Source organism: Cetorhinus maximus, chromosome 2, assembly GCF_964194155.1.
Source record: "Cetorhinus maximus chromosome 2, sCetMax3.hap1.1, whole genome shotgun sequence".
Classification (NCBI taxonomy): domain Eukaryota; kingdom Metazoa; phylum Chordata; class Chondrichthyes; order Lamniformes; family Cetorhinidae; genus Cetorhinus; species Cetorhinus maximus.
In genome coordinates, this window is record NC_135880.1 from 93,642,573 (window position 1) to 93,659,151 (window position 16,579).

General features: G+C 44.3%; 1 protein-coding gene across 1 annotated transcript in view; it reads right to left on the reverse strand.

Moving 5' to 3' along the window:
- Nucleotides 1-16,579, reverse strand: part of kifl (kinesin family-like) — a 90,533-nt gene that overhangs the window by 37,907 nt on the left and 36,047 nt on the right. The window contains exons 5-6 of the mRNA XM_078559312.1: nucleotides 12,332-12,423; nucleotides 3,439-3,538 (exon numbers count right to left, since the gene is read on the reverse strand). Coding sequence (XP_078415438.1) covers nucleotides 3,439-3,538; nucleotides 12,332-12,423 — 192 coding nt within the window. The remainder of the gene's footprint in view (nucleotides 1-3,438; nucleotides 3,539-12,331; nucleotides 12,424-16,579) is intronic.

Below are 16,579 nucleotides of genomic sequence, written 5' to 3' on the forward strand. Positions count from 1 at the left end.
TTGTAATGATAAAGGAAGCGTGCTAGCTTGGTTGCTGAGAATCACCAGTTAGCTTTCTCATGCCTGCCTTGAATGTTTGAACTGCCCTTTCGGCCAGTCCGTTTGAGGAAGGGTGGTACAGTATAGTTTTCACCTGAGTGATACCACTGAGGCTCATAAACCATTGAAACTCAGCACTTGTAAATGTTGTGCTGTTATTGGAAATGACCACTTCTGGCAGTCCGTGAATGGTAAAACTCTGACGTAGTTTCTCAAATGTAGCGGCTGACGTTGACTTCACCTCATAAACGTCCAACTATTTTGAATGGGCATGGACAATGAGCAGAAACATTATTCCCAGGAAAGGTCCAATGTAGTCAATGTGTAACCGCACCCAGGGTCTACCTGGCCACTCCCATGGGTGTAATGGAGCTGTCACTGGCAACTTTTGCAGTTGCTGACATTGCACCCAGTACTTTACCAAACTGTCTATTACACCATCCATCCCTGGCCACCATAGATAGCCGTGTGCTACGGTCTTCATTTGGGAACTTCCTGGATGGGCACTGTGTAGTTGAATTAAAAGTGACTCCCTTCCCATGGGAGGAGCTATCACTCGTGCACCCCACAATAGGATGCCATCTTGGCTGGTTACTTCATGTCTTCTGCTGAAATATGGTTTCATTTAATCAGATACAGGCTCCTGTAGCCAACCATGCAGCACTTGTTTTCGTTCTTGAGATAGGACTAGGTCCTGAATTGTCCAATCTCTGATTTGTAAGCACATACTGGTGAGGAATCTAAGAAATTTAACAGTAAAACAAGCTCCTGTGGAACTGGAATGTGCTCATCATTTTCTTGTGAAGGCAAACGACTAAGGGCATCGACGTTTGCGATTTGATTGCCAGGCCTATGTACGAAAGTGTAATTGTATGCCACCAAAATTAAGGCCCTATTAGTATTTCTGTATTTTCTTTCTATGCGCCTTCTTTTCTCTAGCGCAGACTTCAATCTCGGCCTTCTTTTTGACTTCACTATTTGCCAAACTTCTCTCAGATCCAAGCTCAACTCGTCTGAGCTCAGTGGCTGAGTCTCCCAAAATTTCATTATCTGTCTGCTTCTTGGAAAATTCTGTGACTTTTGCTTCCAAAGCCTCTTTGGCTTTATTTAGCTAATTCTTCAGCTCTTCTGTATCTTTTTTGCATTTGTTTGCTTCCTCCTGGAAAATTGAACATTGTTCTGTCTTCTCTGCCAACTCATTCTTCAGTTTATTCAGAAAAATGCGGAATTCTTTCTGTTTCTCTTCATACCTTTCCGGAGGTACAAACTTTGACCTGAGGGAATCTTGTAGAGTGTGAATGTCTTTTAACAGGTTTTCTTTTTTCCCCTCAAAGGTTGCTCACCTCGTCTCAAACTCTGTCATCAAGCAAGGTCTCCTCGAATTCTTTCTGCTGTTCCAGAGTTTGGCTTAAGACAGCCTGCAATTCTTCAGGATGTTGAGTACTTACACACTCCTTTTCCAAAACAGGAACGCTTCCAGCTTCCTTCTGGAATCTCAGTGGCCAATCAAGATCGATTTCCCTTAGCCAATTTGGCCCTAGAAGGCTTGGTTCTCTGCCTCTCAAAACCAACACTGGTAGCTTTGCCGATTGGCTTCCACAATGGACAGTTGCTCTGCTTATGACTTTTACTTGAATGTCTTCAACTGTGAAAGTTTTTAACTTGGCCGCTGTTCATTTCAAGATTAATTATTATTCACCATTATTCAAATATCTGAAAGCATGTTCCCCAATTACTGTAGTGGATGCTCCTGTGTGTACTTCCATTTTAACAGGTTTGCCATTTACTTTCACTGTGAAAAATATTGGCTTTTTCTTTCCAATTTTCAGATTAAACAATGAGTAAATGTCAGAATTTGTTGTTTCAGGCTCTTCTACATTGCAGATTTCATTGGGCTTCTTCTTTTGTTTACAATCCTGTTTGAATCTTTCCTTGCACTGCCTCATCGTGTGTCCATTTCTGCGACAATAGTAGCATTTGATTTTTTTAAACTATAATTCACTAAAATACTGCTTGTTTCCACCTCTATTAAAATTATTCTTCAATTTTGCTGCTAAGCTTTTTTCTTTATTCTCTGGTTAACGGGGGCTGTTTCCTGCTTCTCGGCAGAGTCTTGCTTTTACGTGCCACTTTTGGCTGAGGTTTCCACCCAATGTGGAGGACAGCATAATTTTGCGCACCCTGTATTGCTTGGGAATCTCTTGCAGTGCTTTCCATGTCCAGTGCTATCTCTAGCGCCTTCTTGAAATCCAGATTCACTTCGGACAATAATCTTTATTGAATAGTGTCCTCTTTCACACCATACACTAAACGATCTCTGAGCATGTCGTTCAGAGTCATACCGTACTCACAATGTTCCATTAGCTACTTCAAGTTTGCTACTTATCATGCAATTGTCTCACCCTGGGCTCTATTTCGCGAACCTCTGCATCATGACCAAGGGCTTGGGTTGAAAATCACCCTTCACAAGGTCCACGAATTCATCATGTGATCTCTCCTAACAAGTATTATTCTTAAAGGTGCATTACAAACTAAATAAAGCCATAAGTACTACATGCTGCTCAAATCCAATAGATTTAAAAATATATAAATATGAGTGTTTTTGTAATATTCTGTCTTTGTTCACTTTGTTTGCTAACTGCAGCTCTCAGTGTAAGTACCAATAGCCATTTTATGCTGACATGAAATGATGCCTACACTGATGATTTAAAAGTTGTAACCTAATCACAGTAAATATATGAAGTAATGAGAATTTGGTAACAAATGATATATGGTCAATATGCTTACATTAAACAATGGGTCTAACTTACTTGGAGTGGCAATCAGTATCAGATTTCTGCTCCGTGCCCAATTTCTTACCTGAATTGTTTTCCCACCCTGTCTCGTCTGACTTTCCAACTCAGGCCGGGCGAGATCCAGGCAGTGCAGTGCATCCCTGAGGCCTAGTGTCGAAGTGCAGCTGAGTCAAAAGGAAGAAGGCCACGCCACCCTTTTTACAGCACCAGCTGCCACAAACCAGCTAAGTGTAAAGGTCCATTGAAATTTAAAGGTCTTTAACAGGCTAGGGTGAAGGTAAATGTCTAAGGTAAGTGGACAGGGTTTGGGGGGGTGGTTGGTGAGGTTGGAGGTCAGGTCGGGTCGGGCCTGAGCGGGTGGGGGCAGGGTGTTAGGCCACAGTCAGGGTGGGGGGTGGAAAATCGGGTCTGGGTCATGTTGGGCTTGGGGGTTGTGAGAGGGAGGGTAGGGAAAGTACACATGACCGAGTCAGTCTAAATTGAAATTTCTTTTGCATGCTCTTCCTTCTTATTTTGCAGGAAGGAATATTAATTCCAAACAAACTTGATGAGAGTTATGAAATCTGACATGACTGTGCATCCTACACACAATGTTCATACACACCTTTCAAATCCTCCACCATATTGTAGTACTTCTTTCTTAGAGTCCTCTCGGTATTAAAATTCTTCACCAGATTCTTATTTTCCAGCTTCAGCTGTTCTAACTACACAGAAAAGAAACTGTATGATGGTAAAAGGGTCTTCATTGTTCTCAATAACAGTAGAAACATTTGTTTTACAAAAAAAATCTTTACATATTCTTCTCAATGGTAAGTTGATCAGTTCCTGGCAAAGATAATACAGGACCAATTTTCACAATTTTTGCCTGGAAAATACTTAGATATATTTTTTAAATTTATTCTTCCACAGGATGTGGGCACTGCTGGCTAGCCCAGCATTTGCTTTGCATCCCTAATTGCCCTTGAGAAGGTGGTGGTGAGCTGCCATCTTGCCCGCTGCAGTCCATGTGGTGTAGGTACACCCACAGTGCTGTTAGGAAGGGAGCTCCAGGATTTTGACCCAGCAACAGTGAAGCAACAGCGATATATTTCCAAGTCAGGTTGGTGTGCACTGCCCTTGTCCTTCTAGGTGGTGGAGGTCACAGGTTTGGGAGGTGCTGCTTAGGAGCCTTGGTGAGTTCCTGCAGAGCATCTTCTAGATGGGACACATTGCTGCCACTGTGTGTCAGTGATGGAGGAAGTGAGTGCTTAAGGTGGTGGATAGGGTATTAATCAATTGGGCTTCTTTGTCCTGGATGGTGTCAAGCTTCTTGAGTGTTGTTGGAGCTGCACTCATCCAGGAAAGTGGAGAGTATTTTGTCACATTCCTGATTTGTAGATGGTGCATAGGCTTTGGGAAGTCAGGTGGTGAGTTACTCGCAACAGGATTCCTAGCCTCTGACCTGCTCTTATAGTCAAAGTATTTATACGGCTGGTCCAGTTCAGTTTCTGGTCAGGATGTTGATAGTGAGGGATTCAATGATGGTAATGCCATCAAATGTCAAGGGGAGATGGATAGATTCTCTCTTGTTGGAGAAGGTCATTGCCTGGCACTTGTGTGGCATGAATGTTATTTGCCACTTATCAGCCCAAGCCTGAATGTTGTCCAGGACTTGCTGAATATGGACATGGACCGCTTCAGTATCTGAATCACGAATGGTGCTGAACATTATGCAATCATCCGTGAACATCCCCATTTCTGACCTCATGATGGAAGGAAGGTCATTGATGAAGCAGCTGAAGATGATTGGGCCGAGGACACTACCCTGAGGAACTCCTGCAGCCTTGATGATTGACCTCCAACAACCATCTTCCCTTTTGCTGGGCATGTGTAGAAATCTGATGTGTAATATACCATTAAGATAAATATTGTAATGTAAGATCACATGATCTTGATACCCAATAGCACAGTAGCATGGGCTACCTCTGTCGTCAGTAGTCTTGAGTTAGACCCTGAAGAGTAAAGACAGAGTTTTGAGCTGTAAACACACAAGTGCTACTAAATTCCTTTTGTAAATAAACAGAATGTGTTTATTCTAAGAACTGTCTACTAATCTTCTCTGTCTTGGTACAAAGTCAGTCCCCCTGAAACAAGCGTGCAACCCTGATCCTTTAGCCCCAACAAACCAGGGCACTGGATCCAACAGCATGACTCCAAACAGTGAAGAGCTTTCCCCCTGCTTCCAATTGACTTCAGCTTTACTGGGTCTCCTTCATGCCACACACAGTTAAATACCACCTTGATGTCAAGGGCAGTCACCTTCACCTCACCTCTTGAGTTCAGCTCTTTAGTCCATGTTTGGACTAAGGCTGTAATGAGGTCAAGAGCTGAGTAGCCCTGAATGAACCCAAACTGAGTGTCAGTGAGCAGGCTATTGCAGATTATTGCTGAGTAAGTGCTGCTTGGAAGCACTGTCGACAACACCTTTCATCACTTTGCTGATTTTCCACACCAGGGTGGTCTCAGAGCTCTCTGCTTCTTCCTCAGATGGAAGCCCAACCAGACGCCATCCACCATTACGCTTCTCCACCTGGCTGAGCTTGTTCTCTCTGAACAACTTCTCCTTCGACTCTACTCACTTCCTCTAATTAAAAATGTGTTGCAACAGGTATCTGCATGTGTCCCAGTTATGCCTGCCTTTTTGTGGGATATATGGAACAGTCATTATTCTAGCCCTACTCAAGCCCCCTCTCTCAACTCTTTTTCCAGTCCACTGATGACTGTATTGATGCTGCCCCCTGCTCTTGTCATGATTTGGAAAACCTCTGTTGGATTCATACAGCACGGAAAGAAACTGAGCAATATATATTTAAAAACTTTATCCTCATTGCTATTTATTTTTAAAACTGGTCTTTTCCTGCTGAACAAAGAAAATTAAGATGGCTGCTACAAGTCCCCTGATCACAGGGTTGACCCTCTGTCTGGGAGCTATCCCCAGGAGTTTCTGAAAGGTCACACCTCGTTATGCCTAGAGAGCTAGTAACAAACTCATATCACACCTAGGACTATTCAGGCCAATTTCAAGGTTGCTATGGGCATGTCATTTGTATTTGATAAGCCAACCTTGCTAGTAGAGTCAGTGGGTCTGCTGAGACAATGGCTGGAATTGTCCGGTTCCGTTGATGGCAGGTGTCATGGTGTTCAGGGTGGGGGAAAGTTCGCCATGACAGGCAGAAATCAGTTTCACGCTGGCATGAAATCACAGCGAGATCATCTGATGGTGTCCGCCATGTTGGAACGTGAATCCAGCAGGAGATCAGCCCAGAACACGTCTGGACAAGTGTGACGTGCAGAAGTCGGGACTTACCTTTGGGGCCTTGCTCATATCGCAGACATCCAAGGAGAAGAAGATGCCGGAGCCCTACAGTTACTGGACCCTGGAGGAACACCTGCATTGCATGCTGGGTGGATCCTCATGCACATGGTCCCGCCACGAAACAGCTCTCGGAAGATGGAGGGGTGGAGGGGTCTCCATTGATGCTTTGGCCCTGCTTCGGAAAATCACGGTCTTGGCCATGGGCTACTGTGGATGATTGGTGAAGGGGTGGGAGAGGAAGGTCTAGGTGTGAGTGGGAGAAGAAGGTGTACAGGGGTCTGAGGTTAGGGGTGGGGGGGTTGACGAAGGTGTTGGGCGGGGGATGAGGTTGGGAGGGGGGAGAATTAAGGTGTCAGGGAGTTGAGGTTGCAGGGGTTTGGAAGTATCAGGGTGAAGAGGGAGTACTGGGGAGAAGGGTGTAATGGGGGAGAATGCTGCAAGTGGGGAGGTAGGCATAAGGGGGTGGAAGGTGTAAGGGAGGGAGTTCAGAGTGGGGAAGGAGTTCGGAGAGGGGAAGGCATCGGGGTGGAGGAGGGAATCGGAGGGAGAAGGTGACCAGAAGGGAGGAGGGAGTTTGGAGGGGAAGGCGTCTGGGGGCAGGAGGGAATTCGGAGAGGGGAAGGTGTCGGGGGGGAGGAGGAGGAAGCAAGGATGGAGGAATGAGTAAGGGTGAAGGAGGGAGTAAGGGGGAGATGTCCAGGTGGACATGCAAGGGAGAGTTCTGTGGAGTCAACGACTGCCTCTGGGGGAGCGAAATAAGGATGTGCATGATAGGAGGGAATGGTGATTGTGAGAGGGGGCAGAGAGAGCCGCCAGGGTGAGAGGGTGAGGGTGCAATGGTAGTGGTAGAAGGGATGGCGAGGTTGCTGGGGATATGGGGGCAGACAGGGACCCTGGGGATGGGAAGGAGGAGGTCGACGAGGTCAATGTGTTCGGGGGTGGGGTTCTCCGAGCAGTAGGGAACGTGCACATTCACCTGGATGTCCTGGAATGACAAGGGATTGGGCTGGTAGGTGATGGTGAGGAGGTGGAAGGTGATGGCAAGGGGGTCAACAATGATGGGGGGAAGGAGATGGGTGACTGGGGGAGGGGAAAGGACAGGGGAGCCGATTAAAAACTTTACCAAGACCATGTTTGTCAAATCAAAAGTGAGCGGAGCCTCATATTGGACGGGCACAGGTGCTGCATGGGAGTGTGATGAGTGGGTGGGCGGAGATGCAGGTCAGCTCAGATGGACAACTGAAAGAGAACCCCAGCAGGCAGCATTGAAAATGCTCAGGACATTGAGTTGAGTGTGATGGAGGAAGGCTGCAGGTGCGTGGGGGAGAGCTTGCACGAGGCTCTGTAAGACCCGCCACACACAAACTTCTCCCTCCAGAATCACTCGTGGTCTGACTGCGTGCAGCTGAACTGCTAGTGGTGGGCAGGGGGGATGCAGGTGGAGGACTCACGAAGCCTGTAAATGAAGCTGAAAGACACCATTATACATTATCCAGTGAATGTGAATGTATTTTCAGATTATAAAATGACAAAATGTGTTCACCCGTGCAACCACTTGTGATCAGAATTTCTTAACTTTTCTAGGCATACCACTTCTTCTAGGTGCTGCCCTGATATCCGCAGCAGGGGTGGAAACAATCTATGGAGTGGTTGGTCCTGTTGCCTCTGATGATTTTGGCGTGCGTCCTCTGGACAGCCGAGGCCTTGAAGGGCGGCAGCTTCCTTTGCAGTCTTCCTATGGGTCAGCTGCTCCCTCTGTGGTGACAGAGAATGAGGTTGTGGGCGTCACAGGCAAAGGGGGCTCGGAGGGCGTGGACAGCCTCTGAGATTCCTGAGTGGATGACCCAGGGGTGACCAGCTGCCACCCCTCCTCTGTTTGGGTGCCCAAGGGCCCCTGGCCTGACTCCTTGAGGGGAAGGAGTATCTGGGTGGAATTGCCCCAGATTGGCACTAAGTGCAGTAGCAGGCATGAAAAAAGATGTTTTACCTGCCAGCCACAATGGTGCTTTCCACACCATATTGTCCCCTTCTCGGCATGTCCCGCCTCGTTAATAATGCATTCATGGGAAACACGCTAGACCGCAGGCAGGCAGCTTCCGATTTGCCGGCCACGACATTACCTCACCGGTTTTTTGCTCCGGATGCCATATTTAAACTGCAGTGAGATAGGCTATTTACTAATGTTCACTACAAACCCATGGACTCCCGCAGCTACCTCAACTACATTTCCTCACACCCTGCTTCCTGTAAGGACTCCATTCCATTCTCCCAGTTTCTCCGTCTCCGTCGCATTTGTCCTGATGATGCACCAATGCTTCTGAAATCTCTTCCTTTTTCCTCAATTGAGGATCCCCACCCAGTGTGGTTGACAGGGCCCTCCACCATGTCCGATCCATTTCACGTACTTCTCCACTCAGCTCTTCCCCACCCTCCCAGAACTATAATAGGGTTCTCCTTGTCCTCACCTTCCACCTAACCAGCTTGTGTATTTAATGGATCATCCTTTGCCATTTCCACCAGCTCCAGTGTAATGCCACCACCAAACACATCTTCCCCTGACCCTCATTTCAGTATTCTCAAGGGGATGTTCCCTCCATGACACCCTAGTTCATTCCTCAGTCACCCCTTAGGATCCCTTCCTTTCCTATGCCAGCTTTCAGTGCATGTGCAGGAAATGCAAAACCTTTACTTTCACCTCCTCCCTCCTCATCATCCAAGGCCCCAAACGCTCCTTCCAAGTGAAACAGCAATGTACTTCTTTCAATTTAGTATGCCGTATTCACTGTTCAAAATGTAGTCTCCTCAATTTAGAGGAGACTAAATGCAGACTGAGTGACCATTTTGTGGAGTGTCACTGTTCAGTCTGCAAGCATGACCCCAAGCTTCTGGTTATTTGTCATTTTAATTCTCTACCTTGCTCCCATGCTGACCTTTCTGTCCATGGCTTGCCAAAGTGCTCCAGTGGAGCTCAAGATAAGCTTGAGGGAGAGCACTTTTCAACTTGGCATTCGATAATTTTCTGGACTCAACATCAAGTTCAACAACTTTAGATTATAACTTCTGCTCTCATCTTATTCTAAGTGATTTTTTTCTACACTTTTTTTTTGTTTTGCTAGGTTGCTCTTGTCTTGTTTCTTTCTTTACTGTTTCATGTTACATTCAGATGGTTTTCATGTAGCCATTCACACCTCATTTTGGCACAACCTTTGTTTCTTTACTATACCCATTACCATTCTCTTTGGCTGCTGCATCATGAAATCTTTTGTTATTTAATCTCCCCTGCCCCCTTCTGTTTTGTTCTTCAGGATTTTCCAGATGCTCAGGCCCTATGTGACCTGGAAATGAGTCTACTTGCCTGAGGTGGAAATGGATGCAGGTGAGTCCAAAGTGAGCAGGTTAAATGGGCCACCTCCATTCCCAAAAAATCTTGGCCTGATTCTTCTCATGCAATCAACAGTTTACCTATATATAGTTGAGCCCTCTGAGCACTTGAAACCCATGCCCTCTCAACATTGCCCCTCAACCTCACCCCCTCACCACCTCACCTTTATCCCCTCACCACTTCACCTATTATCCAATGTATGAACAGTACTCGCCAGCCCTATTATAACAGTTGGAAGCTGTTGATTAGCCCATAAAACCCCAAGTAAATAAACAGACTCTTCAAGCCAGCTGTGTAAACAGAGTCGAGCATTTGTAAAATAATTAGGTAGTTGGATTGCAGCCAAGAATCCATAAAATCCCCTAAGTAACCAACAGACGCTTCAAACCAGTTGTGCAAACAGTCAAGTACTTGTAAAATGATTAGGCAGTTGGATTGTAGCAAAAATCCCATAAAACTCCCTTAGTAAACATACAGCTCATGCTACAGCATTTCATGAGGAAAAACCATATTTTACTTACCGTTTAAATTCTTCCTGTCTACAAACTATGGTTCACACCTCCATGCAGCTAATGTAAAACCCAGCAGTTGCTAAAGTCCAGCCGCCTCCACAAAATTAAAAAAACAACTTAATTAACCCACAATGCTGTTAATTGCCTCCTTAATAGGAGATGGTGGGCTCCTGGGTCTGCTCCTTCCCTGGCACTCATGAAAATGTCCAAGGATGGAAACAAAGGTGGGACCTCAGGGCACCATTTGGCAGCCATTATTTTCTGTTCCCGCCTCTGTTTGGTCCCAATCAGCCCATGAAAATCTGGCCCCTAGTGTTAGGTTTGTCAGGTTTGCATCAAAAAATACTTAACCAAAGTATTTAAAATGTGAACTAGATCATTCAACCCTGTTCCACCTTAGTAATTGGGCACCAGAGGCATCTCTTCATTAGACCATTCTGTTTTTATGTATTTAAGTATATGATATTGTGGCTTTGGGCATGACAAATGTTTAGTAGAACATATTATGGTTCTGCACTCCATCCCATAGATATTAATTAGTCAAATTAAAAGATTATTCACATCCAGCGCCACTTCTAACATTGACTGAAGGATGTAAAAATGTCAACATTTTATAATCCCCTTATTTTCTATTACATTATTTGTGATTTCATAAAACAGCGTTGAAAGATGTACACTGAGAAATCTGTCTTACTTATAGTATTAAAGTACAGATATTACCATTATGGTCAAGTGAGTACATGCTTACCAACCTGAGCCTGTAGGATTTGCAGTTTATTAGCAGCACTCGTCCATCCTGGTGATGCTGAACCTTGTTCCCCTGACGTTCTTTTATCCAATTTGTCCTTCAGCCTCTATGTCCGGTAAATAAAATTGCAAAGAAATTGTGTTGCAAAATGTAACTACAAATAAACACTGGATCTGAAATGAAAGTATAGAATGCCAAAGTATGAATATTTAATTTTCTTGCCTGAAATTCCTTCTGCCATTTTAGCAGGGTCATTAACTATTTTATTTTAAACTGTTTAAAAATGTTGCTACAATAGCAGAGAGAGCAATTTCCAAGATATGATCTTTAGCATTCCTATGCTGGTAATGCACCACATTTCAGAACCCTTTTGCTTCATTAATGGAAATAAAAGCAAGTGGAAGCAATTTTCAAATTGAACCTGAATCAAAACTTCACATCAATGCCTTTACCTTTATTTTTATCGGTTTATTCTAATCAACTATACAGTCACATGTGTAGATCTCTTTGCTTTTATTAAATGCTTTTTAACTTGCCCTCTGTACCTTCTGTATTCAGCCTTGGTTGTATTGTCCACCTGACATTTGTCATCAGCACACTTTTTCTGCTCCATCTTAATCTCTATCGCCTTGTCATCCAGGGAGCTCTGGACTTGTTTGCCCTGCTTTTCCACTTCATGGGAATATACCTTTTCTGTGCCCAAATTATCTCTTCTCTAAAAACAGCCCAATGTTCAGATACTGTTTTGCCTGCCAAAACCTTTGATTCCAGGTGATCTGGGCCAGATCCACCCTCACCCCACTGAAGTTGGCCTTCTAAAGTTAATTATTCTTAATTCATCTTAACCTGATAGCTCCTTTTGGACGTTGATGAGCTAAATGACCCCTTTCTCTGCCGCACCATTCTATGATTCAAACATGGATTAATTCCTCCAAAAATTTAGAAAACGCATTAGAAAATATGTATTAGAAGGAGGGGACTTGCTTTGAAATTGATCTGCGGCTTTTGCACTCTTTCTTTCAACTTTTGCATTTGTGCAAAATGCTATCATCTCTGAATGAAATTAATCTTGAGAAATGTGAAAGCCCTGTCAGTGAATTGAGAAAAAAACCTTTCAGACCATTGAAGGCAATAAATCAGCAATTGTGAACTGAAGCAATAAAGGTGTGACATGTGACAGTGCTAGCAGAAATATGCAAAAAATGATATCACCCTTGCCCTGGTTATAAAAATAATTGGTGGGTCTAAGAAAGTTTCAGACTGTGTAGCTGGAAGGAATCTCAAGTTCAAGGAAAGCTTCTGTAGTTGTAGACAAGATAAAATGATGGGGCAGAACTTACATTGCATAGAGATATTTTATACATGGGAGGTTGTTGACACTGAGCATAAGTAAGTCTCCCATTTTCAAACCTGACAACTTTCACAAGAATTGGCACAAAAATTCACCTTTCTAATAAAATGCCAATCTCTTAAGGTAAATATAGTGTAATTTTCTCTCACCTGTTCATCAATTATGTTGCTGTCAGCAGCAAATGGTTGTTTAATTTCCTCCTGTCCCAGTGTCAATTCTGCCTCTTCTGTTTTTCTAGAATCTTCCATACATAGAGAATGTTTTAAAAAATTATCGAGAGAGCTGCAATTTTATGATCATCATTTATTTAATGAATTAATAAAGCTAAAGCACTTCTATTAAGCTCAATCAAAAAGATGGAGTTAACCGTTTGACATCAATCATCCAAACTTGAAGCAAAAACAATAATTTTAAATTGATGCAAGCTAAATGAAAATGCTTTTGCTCTGCATTGACAGCCCAATTAAAATTTCCACACCAAAAGAACAGATGTTAGACACAGAGCAAAAGATAAGCAACCAAAAGTCAATAGATATTGCATATTATATTTAATAAAAGTTTGTCCCGCACTCTTACCATTCCAGAAGTTTAGCTTTTGTTTTAATTTTCAAATGTCAGATCTTGTTATCAACTAACAACTGAACAATTGGCTGAATTTTGCCTTTTGGGTCATGGGCACGATGTCAGGCTGATTTCAAGGTTGTGAACCTAGACATGCAAGTGGCGGGACATTGGGCAAGATATTCCTGGAGGAGTCCAATTAAGAAATTGCATCTGCGAGGACCATCCAAGTAGATAAGTAGTAAGGTAAGTAGCCTTAGGACACGGGAGGGCCAGAGTGCCCAAAGTGAAGGGTGGCTGACTAACCCACTGTGAATTATGTGTGCTGCAGAGCTGAATAGAGGAGTGACACAAGATGGAGGTGCCATACAGCTGATGGGACTGACTGCCAGTTCCTCACACCCAACACTATCTGATGGGCCTGTCTGCAGGTGACAAACAATTGCAAGAATGTGACCATCGCTGGCTAAGACAGCATTTGTTGCCTATCATTAATTTCCCTTGAGAAGGTGGTGCTGAGCCATCACCTTGAACCACAACAGTCCATCTGATGGGTTGAACCCACAGTGCTGTTAAGAAGGAAGTTCAAGGATACTGATCCAAAGACAATGAAGCGATATAAATCCAAGTCAGGATGGTGTGCGGTCTTCCCATGCATCTGCTGCCCTTGTCCTTCTAGGTGGTAGAGGTTGTGGGTTTGGAAGGTATTGATGAAGGAGACTTGGCGAGTTGCTGTGGTGCGTCTTGTATATTGTACTCTGACACTGTAAGCCACTGGTGGGAGAAATGAATTTTTAAGGCACCGGATGGGGTGCTGATCACCCAGGCTGTTTTGTCCTGCATGGTATTAAGCTTCTTGAGTGTTGTTGGAGCTGCACTAATCCAGGTAAGTGGGATAATTCCACCACACCCCTGACTTGAGCCTTTCAGATGGTGGACTGATTTAGGTGAACCAAGAGGTGAGTTACCCTCTACAAAATTCCCAGCCCCTGACCTGCTCTTGTAGTCACAGCATTTGTATGGCTGATCCAGTCAGTTTCTGGTCAGCAATAACCCCCAGGGTGTTGATACTGGGTGATTCAGTGATGATAATGCCATTGAATGTCAAGAGGTGATGGTATAGATTCTCTCTTGTTGATGATGATCATTGCCTGGCACTTGTGTGGCACAAATATTACTTGCCACTTATCAGCCCAAGCCTGAATGTTGTCCAGGTCTTGCTGCATATGGACATGGACTGTTTCAGTATCTGAGGGTTTGCAAATGGTACTGAACACTGTGCAATCAGCAAACATCCCCATTTATGACCTTATGGTGGAGGGAAGGTGATTTGCCTGCGGATATCCTGAGGATTACCAATTTTGTCCTTTAAAGTGACCACTGCATATGAACCTCATGGCACTCTGCTTTCATCTTCTGTGAGTAGATGTGTCACAGACACAGCAGGGGTCCTATAAACCACCAGCAAACCTCCATAACTTTCCAAAAATGCCTGTTAATTGCCTCCGTAATTACCTTATCTGGTTTCCCACTCCTGATGAGTGGGTTGCTGACATTGAACCCAATCTGGCCCTGGGAAAAGCATGAAGAGGTGGGAACATGCTGGGGAGCCGGCCTTACAATCGTTTTCCATTTTTTCCCCAACAATCAATACCCAACATCCTCCATATCCAATCCTGCCTCCAGAGTGCCAGGAAAATTCCCCCAATGTCTGCATCAAAGTGGGAGGGTTCAACCTACTGTGAAAAGCCATTGAGCAGGAACCAATGTCAACTGGATCCACACTGGTTGGTGAAATTAAAACTAAGACACAGCAGCTTTCTTTGCTGGAGAGAGTTTATTAACATAGTTCACTGTCAACATTACTCCCAACTCTCCAGTGTCCCAGCTATACCCATTCATAGGTGTACAAGTACCCATCATCTATTGTAACAATGTAATTGCCATTAAACCTTAACAATATAATTAATAAGACAGTGACAGCCAGAATGTTCCCTGTGTTAGAATCATATCTCTCAAGACTGAAGTTTTATTTTACAAAATGGAAGGATTTGGCACACCTGAACATGTGGATGCTAGCCTGGGATTTTTTAAAAAGGTCATAAGTTCACCTTGGAACAGTCAGCAAGCAGGCCTCGTCCAAGAAATTACCTGACCTATGTGGTACTTGAGAAGGAGCTGATTATTTGTGCTGAACTGCAAAGCACTTTAATTAATGAAAAGCTGGGAGACAAAAAGGAAATCACATGGAAGAGAGGAAAAAAACTTATGTTGTGAACCTGCTTGTTTTGAAGGCAGTCTTGTTGGAGAACAAGCTGAGAAAGGAAGGCTACCTTGACTGGCTCCCTCTCTGTGTGTGGCTCTCAACTTGTGGCCAGAGAACCCTCACCTGAGTGTAGCTGGTCTGCATTTGGACCTGCAAAGCTGAGACCACTGGTGAGAACCTCCAGGCATCCATCAGAACTAGTGGCCTATCTTCACATGAGAGAACTCCAGGTCAACAGCGTTGAATCCCTGTGGACTTCATCCTTTATTTTACAATGCCCATCCTCCAAAGTGCATCTCTGCAGAGAGACTTTGGGGACGATTTTCGCCTCATTGGACGGGCACAGCGGGCGGGCCCGGGAATGGCTGCACAATGGTCCACCGCCTTCAATCAGGCCCCGACCATAATTTAACACTGGCTAGCCAATTAACGACTAGCCAGAGTGCATCATGCGCTGAAATGCTCAGCGCTGCCTGGCTGTGTGGGGGTGGAGGGGGGAGGAGGGCGAGCGTGGAAGTCAGCAGATGCACTCACAAAGAGCTCCCTGAAGGCACAGAACTGCCTCAGGGAGCTGAAGATTAATCACATTAAAAATAAAGTTATCATAAAAAAGGGAAAACATGTTCTCTCATGTGACTCATGTTGAAAATGAGTTCTAAAAACTTTTATTTTGTTTTTCATTATCATCGGAAACCTCATCCCACCCGTGGGTGAGGTTTCCTCAAAAATCCAAAGGCCACTTGGCCTATTCACCCGCCCACCAATTGTAAGGTTGGACGGGCAGGGAAAAATTCTTAACTTTCGGCAGGCGCGCTGCCAACTCCCGCGCTCGCCCGCCGACCGAAATTTTGTGCGAGTGCGCGATGACACCGGGAGTTTTGCACGATGTCGTCGTGCACTATTCCGGCACACGCCCGCCCGACGAGGGAAAAATTCTGCCCTTTATCTGTTGCCCTTTGTTTGTGTGTGTGCTTGGGGAATTCATTAATAGAAGACAGCGATTTGGGATAAGGGGGGCATTTTCAGGATGGCAACCTGTAACTAGTGGAGTGCCACAGGGATCAGTGCTGGGGCCACAATTATTTACAATATAAATTAATGACTTGGATGAGGGAAATGTATGTACTATCACCAAGTTTGCGAATGACACAAAAATAGGTAAGGTGGCAAGTGGTGAGGATGATACAAAGAGTCTACAGAGGGATATAGACAGGTTAAGTGAGTGGGCAAAAACTTGGCAGATGGAGTATAATGTGGGAAAATGTGAGGTTATGCATTTTGGCAGGAAGAGTAGAAGAGCTATTACTATTTATTTTATATTATTTATTTTATTATTCTATATTATTTAAATGGGGAAAGACTGCAGAAAGCTGCAGCACAGAGGGATTTGGAGGTCCTCATTGCCTGAATCCCAAAGAGCTAGCATACAAGTTCAACAGGTAATAGGAAAAGCAAATGGAATGTTGGCCTTTATTTCAAAGGGAATGGAGTATAAAAATAAATAAGTCTTGCTAAAACTATACAAGGCACTAGTTAGACCACACTTAGAATACTGTGAACAGTTTTGGTC